The 21,620-nt window shown below is 39.9% G+C and overlaps 1 protein-coding gene across 4 annotated transcripts in view; it reads right to left on the minus strand.

Annotated features, from left to right (window-relative positions):
- Positions 1-21,620, minus strand: part of Dnah5 (dynein axonemal heavy chain 5) — a 282,316-nt gene that overhangs the window by 199,079 nt on the left and 61,617 nt on the right. For 3 of the 4 annotated variants that reach the window (XM_048814008.1, XM_048814007.1, XM_048814009.1), the window contains exons 2-11: positions 18,960-19,094; positions 16,453-16,537; positions 12,741-12,901; positions 11,898-12,119; positions 9,515-9,652; positions 8,407-8,583; positions 6,525-6,638; positions 5,666-5,773; positions 3,898-4,020; positions 2,444-2,659 (exon numbers count right to left, since the gene is read on the minus strand). In XM_048814008.1, the coding sequence (XP_048669965.1) occupies positions 2,444-2,659; positions 3,898-4,020; positions 5,666-5,773; positions 6,525-6,638; positions 8,407-8,583; positions 9,515-9,652; positions 11,898-12,119; positions 12,741-12,901; positions 16,453-16,537; positions 18,960-19,094 (1,479 nt within the window). Of the gene's footprint in view, positions 1-2,443; positions 2,660-3,897; positions 4,021-5,665; positions 5,774-6,524; positions 6,639-8,406; positions 8,584-9,514; positions 9,653-11,897; positions 12,120-12,740; positions 12,902-16,452; positions 16,538-18,959; positions 19,096-21,620 lie in introns of those variants that run through there. The other variant, XM_048814010.1, reaches the window with a different exon arrangement.

Consider the following 21,620-nt stretch of genomic DNA (forward strand, 5'->3'; position numbering starts at 1 on the left):
GAATTGACAAATTTACTGTTTGTTAAATAATTTAAATCATCTCAGAATATAAATAAGATTTTTACACAACACAAACAATATAGGAATAAATTGACTGGGTTCTAATGTCTACTGATAAGATAACTACTACCCAAGCTTCAAGTGTCTTAAATAAAAACTCAAACCACAACCTACCGCTTAAAAACTCTCTAAAATTAATTGCTTCCTACTGCCCTGCAAGGCTACAGTCTGTGACAGTGAAAGTACAAATTAAGCAATTCATCTCCTTGAAAACACTATCATCAGAGGTTTTGTTTGCACTGAATAATGAGCTATAGTGCTCTGTGATCGCTCTTCACAGATACTAAGCCATTCTCAAACCCAGGTGCCCACACTATTGACAGAGGCATATAATTTTTATGAAGAATATTGGGTCTCCTTCCATGGTCTCATCTTCAAAGTCATTTCTACTTAATCATCAATTCAAATCTCTCAATAGACAAAGGTGTATAAACTACATAATTTCTTGAATCAAGTTTACAAGTTAAAACAACCTACTTTTTCATCCTGTGTAACTACAAAATCAGTTACTTTTAGAAATTTTGCATCTGAAAAAATGGAAAAGATATGTTATAACATCTTATTGTAGTAATTTAAAAGATTTAAATTACTACTTAGTGTAGTAATTTAAAAGATTTGGACCAGAGGAAATCCTGCTCTATGATTAGATCTAATGATTGCTTAAGAATATTAAGTTAAATAAGTGAATTAATGTGACCTTTAAATTAATCAAACTCAGTCTATTTAATAATTTACTTGATAGATAGTTATTGCACACCCATTTTGTGCCAATAAACTCTGAAGACACAGGAATAAACAGAGCTGACAAATAACCCTGACCTCATCTAGCCACATACTTGGTGGAGACAGGGAGTTGGAATATATAGAGATCACAATTAAACAAAGACTATCAGCTCTGACCAGGAAAAATGGGTAATGTCACTTAAAGTAATGAAACAGAGGTCAAGCTAAACGTCACTGAAAGGGTGATTTAAGTCAAGCTCTAGAGGCCAAAGAGGAAACAACCGTGAGATTATCCAGAGGCAGAACCTTCCAGAAAAAAAAAAATTAAAAGGCTCTGCAAGCCCTGAGTGGACTGACCTTGCCTGCCCTGGGTCTGAAGATGATGCAATGAGAGGAGAAGCAGGGGAAGGGGGCAAAGGGGTGGGCAGGGTCTTACCAGGCAGGCAGAGAGCATGAGATTCATTCCCCCGGATGCCTTTTTGAGCTTCTGATGTTGGCCCTGATTCATGAAACTCTCACTTTATGCTTTCATGAACCATCTACGTTTTATCTCACTACCGTCTGGTGTATCCATTTTAATCAGTATTTCACTTTAAAATTTCAAAGCAATTGTGCAGTATTTTTATCGGGTTAAAAGAAGCTTCTTATCTGCCTTTAGATGTACAGTTCAACTTCTCTTTCAAAAATAAGCTTTTAAATTTGTCCCAAAGTTATTTTTTTAATTAAAATAAAAAAATAATTTATACTATTCCAAACTGAAAATATAAATGGGCCTATTCTCTTTGCCTTGAAAAAAACAACAGTTTCAAAGCGTAGCTTATCCACCTTGCAGATGATACACAGCACAATTTAAATGTTCCCTGCTATATAAAAGTATTTTCTCTCCTAAAACCTGATGTACTCAGGAAATGAAAAAGATTCCTTATATTACCCTAATTCAGTTAGAGTACAAAAATTAATGTGTGGCTGTAAATTTTGTGATCCTTTTCAAGTTCAAATAGGAAAAATAATAATTTAAGTTCTAGAGTCAATATCCCCAAACAAGGAAAAATTGACTAGATCCACATTAAAAACTCAAAACATATTCTGTTTGTAAATTGTCTTTTAAAAATCTTCAAAACACTAGTAGGTCACTGTGCCCACTTTCAAAACTAAGATTCAGCATACAAGTCCCTTTACAGGATAAAGAGAAAATTCAAAATAATTAGGAGTATTAGAATTCTAACGAAATCTGTCTTTTTATACTTTTAATATGTGTTCAAATAGAATGCTTAAATACACAGACAATTGAACGGTACTCAGAACTTGGTGTCAACTAGTGCCTGACACTTAGTATGTTCTTCATTAAATGTTTCTTGACTTAGTAAATGAAATAATATGTTATTTTTAAACAGTTTTCTTATTCTACTAATGGAAAAGTTTTTTCTAATGGTAATTTATTTTATAGTATTGGAAAGTCATTCATATAACACACCTGAAAAGAGCATATTAACACAATTATGCAATACACAAATCTAATTTCTTCATTATTAAGGGGTCACAAGATTATATTTTACATTTTAGACTGATGATTTGAATCAATCTAAATACCATTATTTGTATCAAATACTAAAGTTTAGTTATGGACAATGGCAGTGAATATAGTCTTAAAGTATAAAACCTGGTATTTAGTGACCATGTCTTCCAGCCCTTCAATCTTAGAGTCTTGCAGGACTGAATATGTCTTGAAGGTTGTAAAGATGTCCATTATCTTGGCAAGGCGTCGATGGAAAGTTTCAAATTTTCCAAAAATATATATTTCACTAAATTCAAATTGTTTTTCACTTGGTTTTTCTTTAAGCTTTTGTTTTGTCTTGTGAAAGCAGTGCTGGTATTCCTTAAAATCAAAAGCCAAGTATAAGCAAGTGAACATGGTGGGGCTGAAGTGTAGCTCAGTGGTAGAACACCCACCCAACATGCACAAGACCCTGAGTTCCAGATCCAGACCATTAAATAAATAAACAAATAAATAAGAAAGAAAAAAAAGAAAGAAAGAGAGAGAGAGAACACACAGTGATTATTTTATTTTCTTAAGTGCAGTTACCAGCAAATTTAGGAAGAAAATGTCCACGTTTTCACAGTTTCATGCCATCTGTCAGCCTGGAATATCATCTTTTCCCATCCTCCAATCTACCAAGCTCTTAATTATTATGGTGCAACTCAAAAGTATGGTTTCCTACCCTGGCCCCACCATTTTGGTAACAGCATAGATGTGCCTACCTCCCCATAGGTCTATAGAATGATGCTGAAGGAAAACTATATCATCTTCTTCATCCTGTAGCTCCAGAATCTAGCACAGTATCAGGACATAGTAGGACCCCAACAGCTCAGCTTTCTGGAAAGGTTTATTAGCAACCAATTTTCTTAACAGTAAAAAAATTACTGTTCTTTAAGTCTATTGATAAGGTGCACTATCTTTTTGATATGTTTTTGTATTTGATTTACCAAATTTTTTATTGAGAATTTTTGTATCTGTGTTCATTAGAGATATTGGTCTTAAGTTATCTTTTTTTGATGTGTCTTTGTCTGGAAACTGTATTATATATACACAATGGAATATTACTCAGCTTTAAAAGAGAATAAACATGGCATTTGCAGGTAAATGGATGGAGTTGGAGAACATTATGCTAAGTGAAGTAAGCCAATCCCAAAAAAACAAATGCCAAATGTTTTCTCTGATATGAGGATGCTGATCTATAATGGGGATGGGGTGGGGGGGGAGCATGGAAAGAATGGAGGAACTTTGGATAGGGCAAAGGGGAAGGAGGGGGAAGGGAGGAGATGGGGGGTAGGAAAGATGGTAGAATGAGATGGACATCATTACCCTAAGTACATGTAAGAAGACACGAATGGTGTGACCACTTTGTGTACAACCAGAGACATGAAAAATTGTGCTCTATATGTGTACTATGAATTGAAATGCATTCTGCTGTCATGTATAACAAATTAAAATAAGTAAATAATTTTTTAAAAATTACTGTTCTTTTAAGCAACCAATAACATAAATGCTAAATAATTTAAGATAGTCTCAGCAAAAATAACAAAGATAATTTTATTATCTTTGTTAGCCATTACCTGCTTCAGTTTAATTGCTGATAATATTTTTTCCATAACAACATCCTGTGGCTGGTTCCAGATGGAAGTGGTTCCATTGTTGGTGATATAGGCTTTACATGCAGATATCATCTGATTTGTCACCTGGAATTTTCCAATAAAATAGCTGTGGACTACAAATCAAAGTAGAGGACCCTCAACTCTTCTACCTCTCAGAACTCACAGTCTGTGAACTCTATCTTTAGATTTCTTTTCTCCCAGCACAATTATAATAAGCTCTGAACCTTTAATACTGTCAAAATCATCTGTGAAATCACAGAGTTGGAAGCACAGCAGAAAATCAACAATTGCAGCATCTTGTTCATGCAGGACGAAGGTCTTAACCAACCAAAGGATTCACCTCCCTGTCTTACCATCTGACAAGTCTCCCTGATCTCCCTAGGTGGCCTGCTGTAGCATCTACCTCGCAGTTTACAAGCACTTTGATATTTCATGCCACCATGACCTATAGTAAAAATGTCAAAAGGAGATCACAGAAAGGCCAGGAAAGCTAGCCTATGAAACACTAACATATTATTCATCCCTCCAAACTTTAAAAAAACAAAACAAAAAAGCCTTCAGAATTTTCTTGATTTTTTTTCTAAATAAAACAAAAGCAAAATTAAATGACTGTCATGTATGCACAGGATAATATGATACCCAGGGTTTGCAGGGTAGGAGTGAAATTGTAGGCAAAACAAGATCAGATGTGTAATGATAATTGCTGAATTGGGGTGAGATGTGGATGGGGGTTCAGTATACAAACCTCTACCCTTTTGTACTACTTTAAAAGTTCCATAACAAAAGATTTTTGATAATTTGACAAACAGAAGTTTCGCAATTTTACCCTAAATCAAGTCTTACAAATAATATGTATGAAATCTAGATTAATAATTCAATCAGATTTTGAGTCTCATTTATCTACAGAATATCACCCCTGGCCCCAACACTCAGTTTTAAAGTATGAAGAAGCAGGGGAGGATCCTGCAGGCATCCCTGCTCTCCGCCTGGACTGCCCGCACCAAAGCAGGGGGAAAATCCCCTCGGGGAGCCCTAAAGGCTGAAGAATTACGCCTGGTGCTGCTAGGGGATTTGGAACACAGCCTTGAAGAGTCAAAAATCTTTCTATTTTAATGCAGCATTTGAAATGCTTGCCTTGATATTGAAATAGACATTTACTTCTTAGAGACTTTCAAAGAGGGAAATAGCAACAGTGTTTACCATAAACGCTTATGAGCTAGGACATAAGGTCTAAACATCATTATGTTTTTTTGACAGAATCATTATGATTGCTTTATAGATTACTGGAACATTGAAAGTGGCTTTTATTGCCATGATTACTGTTCTAATAGCACCAAGTGAGCAACTGTGGCATAAAATGAATGTGGGACCGTGGTGTAAAGAATAGGAAATGGAAGATTGCCAGTTAACTGTAGCTTTTCTTAGTTATAATTTGCCCATAGGAATAAAGAGTGGGCTAGGTAACACAGGGAAAGAAATTCCAAAAAGAGCTTTTTTTGTTTTTATTATATAAATAACAAACTATCACAATTATTATTTTGGAAAATAATTCTTTATTTGCTATACTTTACCTCTCACAAATTTAATTCTATTTCTATCGATAGACTAAGCCTTTTTTAAATTGTAAGACACATAGACATTAGATTGGACTAATTTGGTGATTTGTAATTTTCGAAAATGACCATTGGCAAAGAAATATGTGGCTAGGCACTCTGTACCATGCACTTACCTTTATGAACAGAGATGTGATCTTCTCAGAGGTGTTATAGTAGTGAGAGATGCTGTAGATCATTTTAATTGCATTTATAAGTGTAGGAATAGCATCAATCATAGACACCTGGAAGATAGCACCAAAGTTTTCAGGGAAACAAGGTCAAATTCATCCAGATTCTAATAGTATAATCATTTCATCTTCATTAAAATAAAATTTGAAAGTTTTATTTAAATTATAAATGCTACCTAATGTTTTGTATAAATATAGAATATTTAACAATAATTTTTTATTATTTTAGTCATTTATAGTTAATCAAATTTTATTTCAATGCAAGCAACATTAAGGAGGTTATATTACCAGTTGATTTTATAATAAATAAAATTAGGCACTTCCTAAAGCAAAAGATTGTCTTAAAAACCCAGCCAGTAACTATTCCCACAGTTCTTCAAGGTGTAATCCAGAAGTCAACTGAAATATTTAATAGAAAATAAACACCAGGGAATGAGATTGATCAAATTATGTTACGTGGGTATACAAATATGGCATAATAATTCCCATCATTATGTATGATTATCATATAGCAATAAAAACAAATTTTAAAAAATAGAACGTGCAGTATATGCTTTCCAAATGTAACATTTCACAATTTATCTTCCATAGTAGGCATAGAAGGTAGGTATGTCGATAGGTATAGACGACAGATCAGACGGACATAGAAATGGATAGGGACAGGGAGTGATACTCCATTTTCTTGAGAATAAAAGAGCAGGACTTTTTCAACATATTAGAGTATCTAAAGCCAATACGCAGCACTCTGCTCAGCTAGTGCAGACACGGTCATCGGAGGACTAAAGAGTAGAAATCCATAACTCACGGGATCACTGTTGTACAAAGGGTCACAGCATTTCTCAAGTGTATACAAATATTTGACATTGTCCTTTGCTTCATTAGCTGCATCAGTGATTCGAATATCCGTCTCCCGCCAAGCCTAAGCACAATACAGGAAAGCAATCTTAACGCAATTACTAACAGAGCAACTTCCAATATAAGAGCTACTAAGTGTCACCACAAATCCCTTGGGTCATACTTGCCATTTGTTCTGTGCAGCCTGCATAAAACTGAATCCCGGAGGTGAGGGACATTGCTATGCTGAAGAACAACTTAAAATTTCTGTCTAAATGTCAAAAGGCTTCTCTTCCAGGCTCTCTCTTATAAAATCTATTCTCTAGCTAGCATAGAGCCCCAATAGGACAGGATCTCCCTTTAAACTCACAGCCCCCACCTCCACTGGCAACTGGACCCACTTCATACCTCACCCCTTGTCTTCTATTCTAACCTGAGCCCCTTTTCCCTATATCCCTATGCTTTTGTCCATCAATTAATGTAGCTATTATTTATTAGCTAACAACCTTATGCCAGGACTATGCTCTTGGTGATGAACTTCAAAATGAAAAGGTATCTAAAAGAGGTAGGAGGAAATGATTTAGCATGAATTAATACATTTAGTTGACTTCACGAAGGTCCTACTGATGGTATTTCTGAACTATATTGCAAGGTTTGTCTCTCATATTTCTTTAAATAATGATACAAGATAAATATAAAGCACATTTATTGCAACAAACGATTATTCAAATTATACACATGGATTAAAACATCTATGCAACTAGCAACTAATAGGGTTATGGCACCAAGGCCCAGTGAGTTAGGAAGCATCCACCATTTTCCCTAGGAACCACCAACTCCTTATATTCATGCTCTGTGTCATCCCTTCCCCTTGATCATGGACTAAATCTAGTGATGGGCGGGGGGTGGGGAGCTACCAGGGATTGAACTCAGGAGCACTCGACCACTGAGCCACATCCCCAGCCCTATTTTGCATTTTATTTAGAGACAGGGTCTCACTGAGTTGCATAGTGCCTTGCCTTGGCTGAGGCTGGCTTTGAACTCATGATCCTCCTGTCTCAGCCTCCCAAGTGATGGGCTTCTAATAAATAGAAAATGACAAAAGCAAGACTATGTCACTCCCAAGGTTGGTTTACAAAGACTGTGGCTTCTACTAGGCTTCCCTTGCTCCCTGAAAGAGCAGCCAGAAGCCACACTGTCGGCTGCTCTATGGGGCGGGGGTGCAGGAGGTCTGTGTGGTGAAGAACTGAAGGAAGCCTGCGGCCAATGGCTAGCAAGGTGCCGAATCCTCAGCCACCACAGGAGCCATCAGCCACCACAGGAGCCACCTCAGCAGCAGATCCTCGTGCCTCAAGCCCTCAGGTGAACCAACATCCCAGCTGCAACCACGTGGGAGATCCTGAGACAGAGGCACCCACTAAACTGCACCCAGACCCCAACCCACATATGGTGAGATAAAAATATTTGTTGTTTTGGGTTGCTAAATTTGAGGGTAATATGTTTTGCATTATAAAACTAATATATCAGGACTAAACATAGATAAGGTGAGGTTTTATTATCACTACCTCTGTAAGGTCTAAATTCATTTTATCTGTGTGTGTGTAATTATATTATTGTTCTATCTTAATTACATGCAATGCCCTCTTACAATACATACAAGTACCCCCAACAAATCTTTTTTTTAATTCAACAGTTATTTTCACAGCATCCAAAATTCTATAAAAACACTATGATTCAAACTTAAAAGGTTTTCCTAAATACAAAATAGCTCTTTTCTGTTTCTTATCACTTTGATATTATGCATAGTGGATTTTCATTCTCATTTCATAAGGCACAAAGGAATGGCTGACAACCTTCAGGAGTTTGGACTTGGCTGCAGCAAGCACCGCCAACATGGCCCTCACATCCGGGCCTTTCAGTTGATCCAAAAGGTAGTTAAATTTAGAGAGTCTCTTTTTCCAGTGCTCCAACTCTGCTCGGGGCCCCACGTCATCTGCTTCCTTGCGCAGCTGATTGTTTTCAGCAAGGACCTGTAAATGCAAAAAAAAAAAAAAAAAAATTCATGAGCCACTGAATGGGGCTGGAGGGGTGGAAATGATACATAAACTAAAGAAAGTTAAAGAGGTTACACGATCTGAATCATGACACATTTTCATTCATTTACTTGCTTCTGATGATGGTCTCTCACTAATTTAACATGTATCTTTATCAAAACTGCAACAAAGCAGGGTGTGGTGGCATAGCCTGCAATCCCAGAGATTCAGGAGGCTGAGGCAGGAAGATCACAAGTTCAAGGTCAGCCTCAGCAATTAAGTAAGACCCTAAGCAAATCAGCGAGACCCTGTCTCAAAATAAAAAATAAAAATGGCTGAGGACACAGCTCAGTAGTAAAGTGGCCCTGGGTTCAACCCTGGTACCAAAAAAAAAAAAAAAGGCAACAAAAATTAAGCTGATTTGTTCTAACTGAAAACTACTTGTTTAACAAGGCCTGATTGAGCTTCTAGGTGACCCTGGATTCAGAAAATTTCTCTGCCTGCTCATTTACTGTATAATCTTGAAGTAATAAAACCTTGGGAGACTCATGCCCTGAGCAGGTGAATTTTAATTATGTATGTAATATCCACCTTCATTTAGGACTTTTCCCAAAATATTTTTTTGTAGTGAAGTCTAAAGCTTTTTGAAGGACATTTGAAGAACACAATGAAGTAAAAATTTGTTCTTCTACAGAGGTTCTCTCCAAAGAAATTGGTGAAGTGCATATTTCTAGTTACTTAAGTACAGAGTCATATAGTTTTGCCGATTAGAGGTTTCACTCTTCTTAACTGGTGACCATAAAGGAGAGGCACACTGGTCCTCTCACCTCCTTAAGGACAGGTTAAGATACAGTGGCAAAGGGGAATGTTATGATAGACCCTATTCCGCAGGCAATTCAGTAATGTGACATCTGAAACTGGGAATTACCTGTTCCATCTGCTTGATCCATACTTTCACACAACCTTCTACTTTTTCCAAAGTCTCAGGGTTACTAGCTACAGTCAGGTAGTCTATAGGCTCCTTCAGGGATTTCAGTTCAAATATGTCACACTTTTGAAGGCTCACCTAATTAAAATGAAGATTAAGTAACAAGATGATGCTTTTAAATACACACATAAACATGCACACAATATTCTTGATCACCCCCAAGCCTAGATCTCAAGGGAGTCCTGTTCTATACACTCTCCTGCTCCCTCAGTGAAAGATCCCTAAAAGCATGGTGTCCAATATATAATGGCCAGTCTTCCCTACAAATCAAGAACTATGAAAGATGATTGAGCATGGGATCAAATGTTGGCTCTGAAACTTAAAAGATGAGCCCAGATAGAAGGGGAAAGGGAGGGAGCAAGAGAAGGAGGTCATACATCACAAAAGTTGGGAATTAATAAGGAACTTGAAAATTGTCACCTAGTTATAAAACAAAGGGAATTATTTAGACAGATTGAAGGAAATTAAATACAGGAGGAGGTGGAGGATAGTAGTCCCTAATTTATTACTTACTCCTTTTTGGAACTGAGAGAAAAGGATTCCCATGCCCTTCTAGGTAGCAAGTTCATGGGCAAACTTGGATTCAATTTAGAGGGCTGGGAGGTGGATTTTGGATTCACAAAGAAGTGTTTTTAAACACAAATAATATACCAAATCACCAAATGGGCCTCTCTGCTTGAAAGGGCATTTTCCTCTGGCAAATGTGTGCCTGATAACCTGTGTAAATCTCTGAATTCAGCCCTCAGACCCAGCTTTACCTACAACAGGATCAGAAGCAGTAGGAAGGGCTGTGACTATTTGTCATCCTCAAACTCCATGAAGCTCAAGCCCCACCCCTGGAATGCCAGACTGCCCTAGGAAAGATGGAAGGGGAGGGTACCTGCAGGGGAAGGTAGTGTTCTAGCTACAGGGTCCTGCCACGGGGAACACAGCCACTGCTCATCCTCCTCAAGGCTTCTGGTCTCCTTCACCAGGCTTTGTAATAAGCCCTGAGCCCTGACTTCTGGTGGTCCCCAGTCCTGCCTCCCAAGCCCACCTCTGCTCAAATGTGATGCTTGTGCAGCCTTCCATACAAAGCCAAGCTCCACATCTGCCCTGTCCTCATGGGTTGGACTCAGAGGACTGACTTTGTCACCCCAGAAGTGGCCTTGTCACTTGGGGTTCTTCACATTGCTACAGTCTGACAGAACTCTGGCAAACTCACCTAGGTCACACCTGCCCACATGCCACCCTAGTGCACCTCTGCTGGCACTGCCCAGACTGGGAGGCCTTCCAGACTTCTCCAGGGTCCCACACACCTTCAGCAACCAGCCCAAGGCCCAGCTGCCGCTCCTTCCCAGAGAGAATGCTTCATCCCCTGTGGGAATCTATCCCACCTTTTAATACCTTTATTAGAGTATGAAGTGAAAGCATTGCTTTGTGGAGTGCAAGGCCAACAATTTCATTTGATTTCACCTGCATTTGAGTCTGACCTATAACCTAGTTCATGGCAAATACAATTCAGATGTTAGCTGATTCATCCACCCCCGTCTGGATAAAATCTGCTCAACTCCCCAGTCCCACATCCCTCAATAAGCACATCTCCTCCAAATATTCCAATAGGATTGGTGTTCCCTGGAGAGGAAAGAGTACCACTGCATTGCCACCAGTACCACAGCAGCATCTCTCCTCCTGAGGGTACCTGGTCTGGGCTCTGTTGTCTTCCAGTGTTCCCTCACCTCTTCTCTCTCCCACTGACACCCGCCTCAGACACACAAAAATGTACATCTGCTAACATCTGCCCCCAAATAATCTCCAACAGAAAAATTCTGAGCCTCCATATTTGCTAAACTGGTCCTTAGAGACCGTTTTAGTCACTAGCTAAGCAATAGGACCCAACCCACTCCCTCCAGACATAACAATTCCTCTTTCCTCCTTCCAACACTGTCCCACCTGAGCATACACACACACACACACACACACACACACACACACACACACACACACCTGGCTCCAGATTCCTTTAATTCAAGGATGCACATCGATGCTACAAGTATTTCATGCTCTTGTCTTCACTGTTAAACATCTAAAATGACTGAGTAAAAACCTACATCACTGCCAGCCTTTTCATGGAGCACCCAAATGCCTTAATTATTATTATGCACACATAAATACTTAAATCGAGTCACCATGGCATCTTGGGGGCATCATAAAATCGCCTACTAGTTTTTGCAAGATTTTCAAGATGGCGGAATGCAGATCATGGGAGAGAAGCGTCACCCACGTACAGATTGTGTAGTGGGCCACCTGATCACTTTTAAAAGAACAACTTACTAGTTCTTACCTTCTCCTTCAAACTCTCCTGCGCACCAGACAAGACATTGACAAAGCCTTCCAGAGAGCTCAGGAACTCCTGGCGAAGGCTGGCTGCGTCCTGAAGACCCTCGAGCTCACCCCAGCCATGGCTTGAAGCTCTGAGGGCAGGAATGAAGATGTCAGAGAGCAAACGCCTCACGCTGTTTAGCAGCCCCCCATCTGCGGTGTCCAGCATGTTAAAGCTCACCTCCTGGAAAGCAGTCAGGAGACACTTTATTGTAAAAGTTATCCTCAACGGCAACATAGCCACTGGGTCACTCCTAAAAGTTGCTGATTAATCAAATTCTAGTGAATTTACCCAGTGAGTTATTACTTTGATACCCTGGTTAATAAATAAGCTATCTCCCATTATAACTTGCAGTTATCACAATAAAAGCATGAAATAGGGCACCAAACGTTTGCCATTTATTTGCTCCAAGAAGATAATGCACCCATTAGGTGACAAGGGACACCTGTTTGGATGCACTTTGTTTCATATAAAACATAAATATTGCTACTTTTCCACTTAGAGAAATCTTATTTTCAATGTCTGCAACTTGTCATTAAGTAAATTATGTATGGGAAATACTTATTAATACCTCACTGTACACACAGATATAATGTTATATCAATTTTTCTTAATAAAAGCCTGCTTAGTTAAAACATTTAAAGGAAATGTCTTCTTGATTGCTTGCTTTAAATGATTAAAAAGTACTTCCTTGAAAGTAGTTTTAGATACTGCAGTGAACACAGTGATTTTCTCCACAAGGAAATACACTTTTGAACAGCTCAGGGGGTTTTTGGAGATTCGGGGTAAACAGTTGCCCCTCACCCGGTGGATGTTCTCAGGGGTGATGGCTCTGGATGGGTCGGGCCTGATGAAAAACACACACACTCCTGTAAGGGCCACATCTTTTCCCTCAGTCACGAACACCTTAGGTTTTTTAATCTTTCCAGAAACAAGATTTACTTCTCCTGGAGAGCCAAGTTGTCCTGCAAATGCAAGAGAGCTTTAATGTCACAAATGCCATTTACAGTCTACATAGATACTTTTAATGATGAAGGTTCCTTGTTAAAATATTGTCCTTGCTGACTTGCCCATGTTCTCTACGACTTGGCTGGAATCTAGCCTGAGCCCGGAAAAGGTCTATAAAGATCTCTTGATTTCAGATCCTAGATTCATTTCTAAATCATTGCTTCAGGGGCAGTAAGAAAGGTGACGGAGCAGAGAGCATCTACTGACATGTCACTGACCTCCACCAGGTTCCTGTCTACATTGTTAAAACTCTCAACCTGTGGACAGCGGTGACCTGCCCAGGCTGCACAGCCAACAGGTGGAAGAGCCAAAGTCAAAAACCAGGAGTCGCCTCTCAATGCTGCCCTTCCACGGCCATAGTCAACACAATTAGCTGGTCTTGCAGGACACTGCGAGGGTCACTTCCAAGACATGTGATCTTGGAAAAGTTACTCAATCTTTCTTTGCCTCTTTTTTCTCATCTGAAAAATGGAAATAATAATTCTAAAAGGAAGCATCTGGAATTGTGAGAATTGCATAAATTAATCCATGTAAACCCTATTTAAGGAAAACAGAAATATTATTCATTCAGTAAGTGTTACTATTGTCAGGATTTGAAATTTTATTTTTGGTTGTTCAAGCCCTTAGCTCATGGAGTATATCATTAAAGTACACAGAATGTGCTGTGAGCTGTTCTACTATGTTCTTAAAGCCTCAAAAAAGTTTTAGATCTCCAAATGTCCTGGGGACTCAGCCAAGATTACTAGGTGGGAGGACAGTGCTAAAGGAGGAATTGGGGGAGGGGTGAAATGGAGGTTGAGTCCTGAGCTCCGGGATTAGACCTGCTGGAGCAGTGCTGTCTGAGGGTTCCTCCTCCTCAGGGTGTGACGCTAGAGAAGTCTGACCAGGACTTTGAGAAAGAACTCCCTAAAGGAAAGCAGAAGAGCTCTCCTTCATTTAAAATGATGTCCCTCTTCTAATGAATACCCCCAGAATCTCACAGGTAATGTGAGGCTAAACAAAAAGTTTCCACCGAGGCACCAAGATATGAGAGGTCATAGAAAACAGTGTCTCATGACACACACACACAAAAAAAAAAAAAAAAACTGCATAAATTTTGGTACCCATTAGACTCCTCCACCCCCTATCAGAATCCAAAATGGTCAAGAGGAGCTAGGTTAAAGAGGATTCTGAGGACCACTGTGCTATGCAAAGGGCAGAAGTCTGGAGTGCTTCGGCTATTCCTCAGGTCAACAACAAGGAGCTACTGATCCCAGTTGCCCCTGAATTGAGAGGTTTCCTAGGATGCTGAACTCACAGTACCAAAGCCAGGAAGGTGAGGTAGGACAGATGCCACCCTTGAAACATGGGATCTTCAACTCAACCATCTAACGAGCCTGGTTTATACCTCCTGGAGTTTGAGAATGAAATGGATTGTCTGTGACGCCTGCCCAGGAAATCTAAATACAGCATGCAACAAGGCCCTGAGAATCAGGGCTGGACTGAGAACTGACAACATGTCCACAGGTGGCAGGAACAAAGGGCACTGAGTGTGAAGAGGATATTCAATCAATCAACAAATATGTGAAAAAAATGTTCTTCATCTCTAGCAATTAGAGAAATGCAAATCAAAACTACTCTAAGATACCATCTCACTCCAATCAGAATGGCAGCTATTATGAAGACAAACAACAATAAGTGTTGGCGAGGATGTGGGGACAAAGGTATACTCATACACTGCTGGTGGGCCTGCAAATTGGTGCAGCCAATATGGAAAGCAGTATGGAGATTCCTTGGAAAACGTAGAATGGAACCACCATTTGACCCAGCTATCCCTCTTCTCACTCTATACCCAAAGGACTTAAAAACAGCATACTACAGGGACACAGCCACATCAATGTTTATAGCAGCACAATTCACAATAGCTAAATTGTGGAACCACTGAGTGTGACAATGGAACCATGTGGATGGCCTGGAGCCACCTTAGATGATGCTTCAGAGGGGTGTTGGAAGGATAATTGGAGAGAGCAAGCTGGGGTTGCATATGCTACCACAATACAGAGGCAGGCAGCAGGAGCTGTGCTGAGGACCACACACAACCACTGGACGTGCAGCTAGTGTTCTCAGAGGAGAACCACCATGGGGCCACAAGAATCCAGGGAGTACAAGGTCAGCCACTTACAAAGGTGCTAGTCCAGCAAAAAGCTCCCTCTCGTCTCTGTCCTGCCTCAGCCTGGCATAGTCAAACACAGTGGCTAACCCAATGTGGCAAGGGGTAGAAGAGTCAACCAAGGAAGCAAAGGAAGATCACATGATTCTCTCCCACTGTGAACATCAACTTCAGAGGTCCTGCTGGAGGCTGGCGGGGCAGGGGATGTGCAAGGGCAAGAAAGGGAGATGATTTAAATTCTTATCAAATAATTCTAATCAGCTGGACAATTCTACTTTTGAATTAAGAGTTTGCAAGTTGAAATATCAATAGGCAATATTCCTACTTAAAAATGTCCGGGAAAAGTCATGAAGTTGCCTGAATCTTAACCCAAATTCAGAAACAAACACTAGAAAGGTTTAAAGGGAAATTGAGAAGCTGTGAAAATAAGATTGCATTTATGTTTACATCCTACAAACCCTTCTCCTTTCATGTATAATTTACCAGAAGACCAGCTTTACCCTGTGCACAGTTCATGTGTGAACTTCATCCATTTGAACTCATGCTTTGCAATCAAAACTTCTATCTTTCACTCAAAATATAATGAACCATCTGAGCACAAAATATCAAACTGGTAACTGGAGAAATGCCAATCACTTAGAATTTGCATGCATAATTTCTTTAATTGTTAAACAAGGAAGCATATTCATGTTATATGTCAAGAATAATAACTATTTTCCCTTTTTTTGAAAGAGGCATAAAAGGATGCATATAATACTTTAACATAATCATAATTTATTTATTTATGTCCTTAGTTTGGCCTTAAAATAGAATTAAAAGTATAATGGGGGATATCAGTTGAAGCCACCCAAGAATCTGCACATTTTTCTTAAGTGAAAATACCTAAATTTGTCTTTCAGTATTGTACATTTAAATCAGAATCAGCAGAAAATAAACACAATGTGATATTTAGCTAAAAAAAATTCATGTTATACTTACTGGCAATAATTTCTATGTTAATAAGAGAAACAGATGCCAATTAGAAGTTCTAGAACATAAGTACATAGAATGATCTAACATATAAGAACAGGAAGTCTCAAAACAAAATCGATTTTATTATTCCCCTCTGGCCAGCACAGAAGTAGAGAAAGAAGAGAAAGCAGGAGTCCGAGCCCTGGGCTAAACACTGCTTTCTCCATCCCCTGCCCTGGAGGTGAACACATTCTCCTTGGCAGGGCCACCCACCCCTTGCACAATGTGGTTCCCACACCACCCCCACCCCAAGATGCCTGACTCGTTGCCCCAGAGGTTTTTGTCTTCCTGTCACCTTCAGATAAATACAATGACGTTTCTGGGTTATGTCACATCAAATTTTAATACCTGTTTCTGCTACCTCCACGTCCTGATAGTAAAACATGAGGTGACGGAGACCTCCAACAGCAAAAAGTTGATCAACTCTTTCAATCTGGGGGAAAGAAAAGGCAAGGTAACCACTTTGTTCTAAATAAGAAACTGCATTTAAATCAGAATTGGTGGCATACAAGAGCAAAATTAGTATCACCTTTCTTATTAAAAATTGAACTGTATCCAGGGCAGCCCATGTAGAAGGGATATTCCTTCCAACACAAAAACTAAAAAACAATACATCCCTTATCATAGAAAAAAAAAAGTCACTTCAAAGAAGCAACTTAATTAGTCATGGAAATAGTTGTTGTGTATGCACATCTGACCAGGGCTTGTCCCTCTGTTTTTGCTCATTTCCTAAAGTGTGAAGCCATTGAAGGTGGATATGAATATAGACGAGTATTTCATTTTCAGTCAGTTGTAAGAAAGAGACAACAAACCTTTCCAAAGCCAGCTCTCAGACTAGAGCTAATCAAGGTTGGCCGGGGACTGCAGGGGGAGGAGTGACTAGGGACCACCCCTGCAGCAGCAGCCTGGCTTTAATCCCATTCCCCAGGCTGGCTGTGTGTCTGGTGGTTGACACCTGCCCTGCCACCAATAGAAGCACTTCTTATAAAGAGTCCACAGCCCAGTTTAGAATTTATATGAGAAGAAAAAGGACAAAGTCTGCACATCTATTGAGATGGCTACTATCAAAAAATTCCAAGTGTTGGCAAGGATGTAGAGAAATCAGAACTCTCTTGCACTATTGATGGGAATGTGAAATGCTGAGACCACTGTGGAAAACAAGGTGGCACTAGCCTGTAAACCCAGCAGCTCAGGAAGCTGAGACAGGAGGATTGTGAGTTTAAAGCCAGTCTCAGCAAAAGCAAGGCGCTAAGCAACTGAGAAAGACCAAGTCTCTAGGTTAAATGCAAAATAGTGGTGGTGGGGGAGGGAATGTGTCTCAGTGGTCAAGTGCTCCTGAGTTCAATCCCCGGTGCGCCCCACCTTCAAAAATAAAAAAGGTAAACATGGAATCACCACATGACCCAGCAATTCCAACTCTGGATTTATATCCAGAGAATCAAAAGCAGGACCTCAAAGACATTTGTACACGGGTGTTCAGAGCAACTTTACTCACAATAGCTTCCACGAAAGGTCAAAGCCGCAGATGAAAGGGGAAACCAAAGGTGGCATGCGTTTACAAGGGAATATTCCTCAGCCCTAACAAGTAGGGAAATGCTGGCCCCTGCCACGACATGGCTGAATGGTGAAACATCACGCTAAGTGAAATAAACAATCACAAAAGACAAGCACTGTGCAATTCCACCATATGAGACACCTAGAGTAGTGACATGTGTAGATGGGGGTAAAATGGTGATTGCCAGGGACTGGAGAGAAGGAAGAATGGGAAGCGATTGTTTACTGGGCATAGAGTTTTCCGATTTGTAAGATAAATGTTCTGAAGATTGGTTGCACAACACTGTGACTATACTTCATGGTGCCCACTTAAGATAAGCAAGATGGTAAATTGCATGTGTATTTTACCATAAAGTAATATTTTTAGAGGATAAAATATAGCCTGGATTTTAAGTATGGAAATAAGTTCCCTTCAGTTTCCATCATGCTACAGATTAAATGGTAGCAATGAGGAAAAGTAAGTCGCCCTGTTTTGTCATTCCTATTGTAACATTTCCTAGACTGAGGATGTTGTAGGAATGAGCAGCACGGACTCCCTGGGACCCATTCCAAGCCGGAAACATAGTGAAGGCCATGCTTCCAACATAGCCAGGTCAACACTCCTGCACTTAACCTCCCCTTCCTGTCCTCCTTCCCTCCCTTCTGTCTGTCTGTCTGTCGGTCTTCCTGTCTCTTTCTATGTCTGATGAGTTTTGTTTTATAGTTCAAGAGTCATCATAGGACCCCTGTGTGCCTTCCTTACTTCCCAGGAGACTCTGTCTTGCCATACTTCTGGACTTCCCCATCAAGGTCAAGTCACTGAGCAAATCCCACCCGAGGTTTTGAAGGAAACTTGTAGCGGAAAATGGAAGCCAAGGTTAAGAATCTAAAATAAAAAACACAAACTTGAGCTGCCAAACCAAAGCCCAAATCAGGAAACCCTGGCACAATTCAGTTGTGCCGCTACAAATGCGAAATAAATAACCAAAAAGAAATCCCAACCTGGAGCAGTGGGGAGATTTGGCTCCCTAACCTTGGGTTCCAAAATGGCACCAGAGGCCAACTTCACTGGATGTAGAGAGACACAGGCATTGCTGTCAGATCGTGGAACTCAGATGATCGCCATGAGTACCCCTACACAGTGGAGAGCCAAGAGACCCCTACTCCTGCTGCCACTACCAGGAGAGAGTCAGAGTGGAGCCCTGCTACATCAAAACAGGCACTGCCCTGCAAGGTACACCTTGGGATCCCACCATAGGACAGTGCCACACACCCTCTATGTCCTCCACAACCAAGTCAGTAAGAACTCAAACACACTGCACCTGATTGCCCTCAAGAATGGCATCTTCCACTTCAGATTTGTTCAGGTCCAAGCAGGAAGCTACGATTGCAAATAAGTGGTCGTGTCTCCCATCCAAACGAGCCCGCTTGGCTTCTTTCTCTTCCTTCAGTCTTTGCTGAAAGAAGGGAATAGAAATGTTATATTGCAACTGCTGTTCTCAAATGGATTCATTTTGTGATAATTTCATACAATTGCTGTTTTTTCAAGTCTTAGGGATTCAGATAATAGACAACTTAATGATACCAGTTTTTATGTACTAGCTTCTGTTTTTAGAAATAACATTACTCCTCTTCAGAAAATAAGGTGTGCTCATTGTTTTGAAATCGCATAATATAGATAAGTAAAAAGAAGAAATAGAAGTCATCTGCCATCCAGAAATTATTACTGTTAACATTTTGTTCTAAATCTTTACAGACTTATTTCCATGCACATATGAGCATTTAATAAATACACAAAAGAGAGATCCCCATTTTTGTAAACACTTTTCCCAGCCATTAAAATAATAAGCTTCTGCATTATCTTCTATCTTTATTGTCTGTTCACAGGTTCATATTTGGTGTTCAAATTAATTTCTGAACACCACTTCCTTTTTTTGACCATTAATTGTTAGTTACAATAAGAAAGCATGTTTGCTATAGCCAACACTGGCAGTTCCAAGTCCTTCTTTCCATACTCTTTGCTCAAACAAATATATGCCAACATATGCATGCACCAATTTTTATCCTGTACCATAATATTTTCTCATGTATTTCTCATGTATTCTCCCTTAAGAATGCATCAGACTTCTTTCTTGTTTAATACAGACTATTCCAATCTGTATAACAGCTGCAAAATATTCATTATGAATGTATTGGTGGACATTTGACTTCTAATCCATTTCTGAGAATAAGGATATACTATCAGTTCCAGACAATAGGTTCTACGGGGGAGAAGAAAGGTGGCCCCTCTTGAGTCCTTCTTTTAATCAATAAACATATTTTATTAAGCCCCAAATACAATACATGCCAGCACTGTAAAGGTAAATGTTACCCCGTAAATTCAAAAAAGCTCACTGCCTGATTGGCAGGATATGAGCAGAAAATGTAAATAACCACAGGGTGGCGTGATGTTCATTGTGGGGCATCAGAATTGGGGTCCCCCAAATGCAGAAGATATTTAAGGATTCTCATAGAAGGAACAAAAAAAAATGATCTCCCACTCCAGGATTGAGGAGATCGGAGGTAGGAAGAACAGGAAAGCTTTCAGGAGAAGTGGGTCAGGCCCAGAGTTGGAGGAAGATTGAACCCCCTCCTAGGATAGAGCATTTCTGCACATTCAGAAGAAAGAGGCACAAGAAAGCACAGTACATTCTGGAAACCATGAGGTAGCCTCACTGACTCAAATGAAAAAGGATTAGGAAAACATAATGGGAAATAAGAAAGAAGTCAAATCATAAAATATTTTGTGGGCCACATTAGAAAGCTAAAACATTATTGGAAGTCTATAGAGAATCACTGATTCTGTTTGAAATCAGGAGAGATTGATATTTAGCTCTCTATGCAGCACTGAAAACTCCACCATCCTGACAGCAGCGTGGAAAGTGGATTGGAGGCACGCAGGCCCAGAGGTAGTCAGGTGGTTCTCACAGCATTCCCAATTTCTGGGAACACATCTGGAGGAGCAGGTTATAGCAACATGATCACTAGTTGAGTTTTGGCTGTGTTGGATTCAGAGGTATATTGATGCACAGGCAGAAGAGGCAGAAAGACCACTGGAAATGTGGATCTGAAGTTCAAGGGGAAATTCATCACAGACACAGATACAAATGCAAAGTCTCAATCAAGCTCAATTGAAGGTGTGGAGCAGAGCATTCTTGCTATGCACTATTGGTTGTTCAACAGCATGCTGGGTCTCTACCTTGGAGATGCCAGTGGTTTCTACCATCAAGGTGTGAGAACAAAAAAAAATATTCCTGATATTGCCAAGTGTCCCCTGTGGAACAAAAATCACCCCTCACTTTGAAACACAAATGTTACGTAGTCATAGACACACATAGTTATGGACCTTTGCTGGTTTAAAGACTATAATATGAATCTTACTTTGAAGGATTGTACAGAACAGCACCTGCAAAACTGTGAGCAGCAGGTGGTTATAGGCTTACTAATGATTAAATGATGGCCAAATAAATAAATAAATAAAAGCTAAAACCATGAGTGCAGATATGATTTTCTAAAAAAGATATGGAGATGAAAAAGCTAAAAAGTGAAGAACCCTAAGGAACACGAGGGAAAGAAATGCAAACAGATGAGGCTAAGTGTGAGTGTGTAGAGACAGAAAAGCCCAGGAGACAGCAGCACCCCTCAGCCATAGAGCATGGCCAATATGATGGAGCATGGCTAATAGCACTAATGCTACATAGGATTGGCTGGGTTGCTGAGGATATCTGTAGCATCTGTGCTCACAAGATGGCTATGGCATCCCTCAGCTATTTTGTAATGCAATCCTAACATTAACCTATCAAGAGATAGACTCTATCTCCTGTTCCCTAGAATTTGGCAGGCCTTGTGACCAGTTTTGACTGAGAGAATCAGGAAAAAGCCAGGTAGCACCACTCCCTTGGCTTGTCCTTAGGACATCTTCAGATTTTGCCTTTGCACTTGGA

This window comes from Marmota marmota, unplaced genomic scaffold, assembly GCF_001458135.2.
Source record: "Marmota marmota marmota unplaced genomic scaffold, marMar, whole genome shotgun sequence".
NCBI classification, from domain to species: Eukaryota; Metazoa; Chordata; class Mammalia; order Rodentia; family Sciuridae; genus Marmota; species Marmota marmota.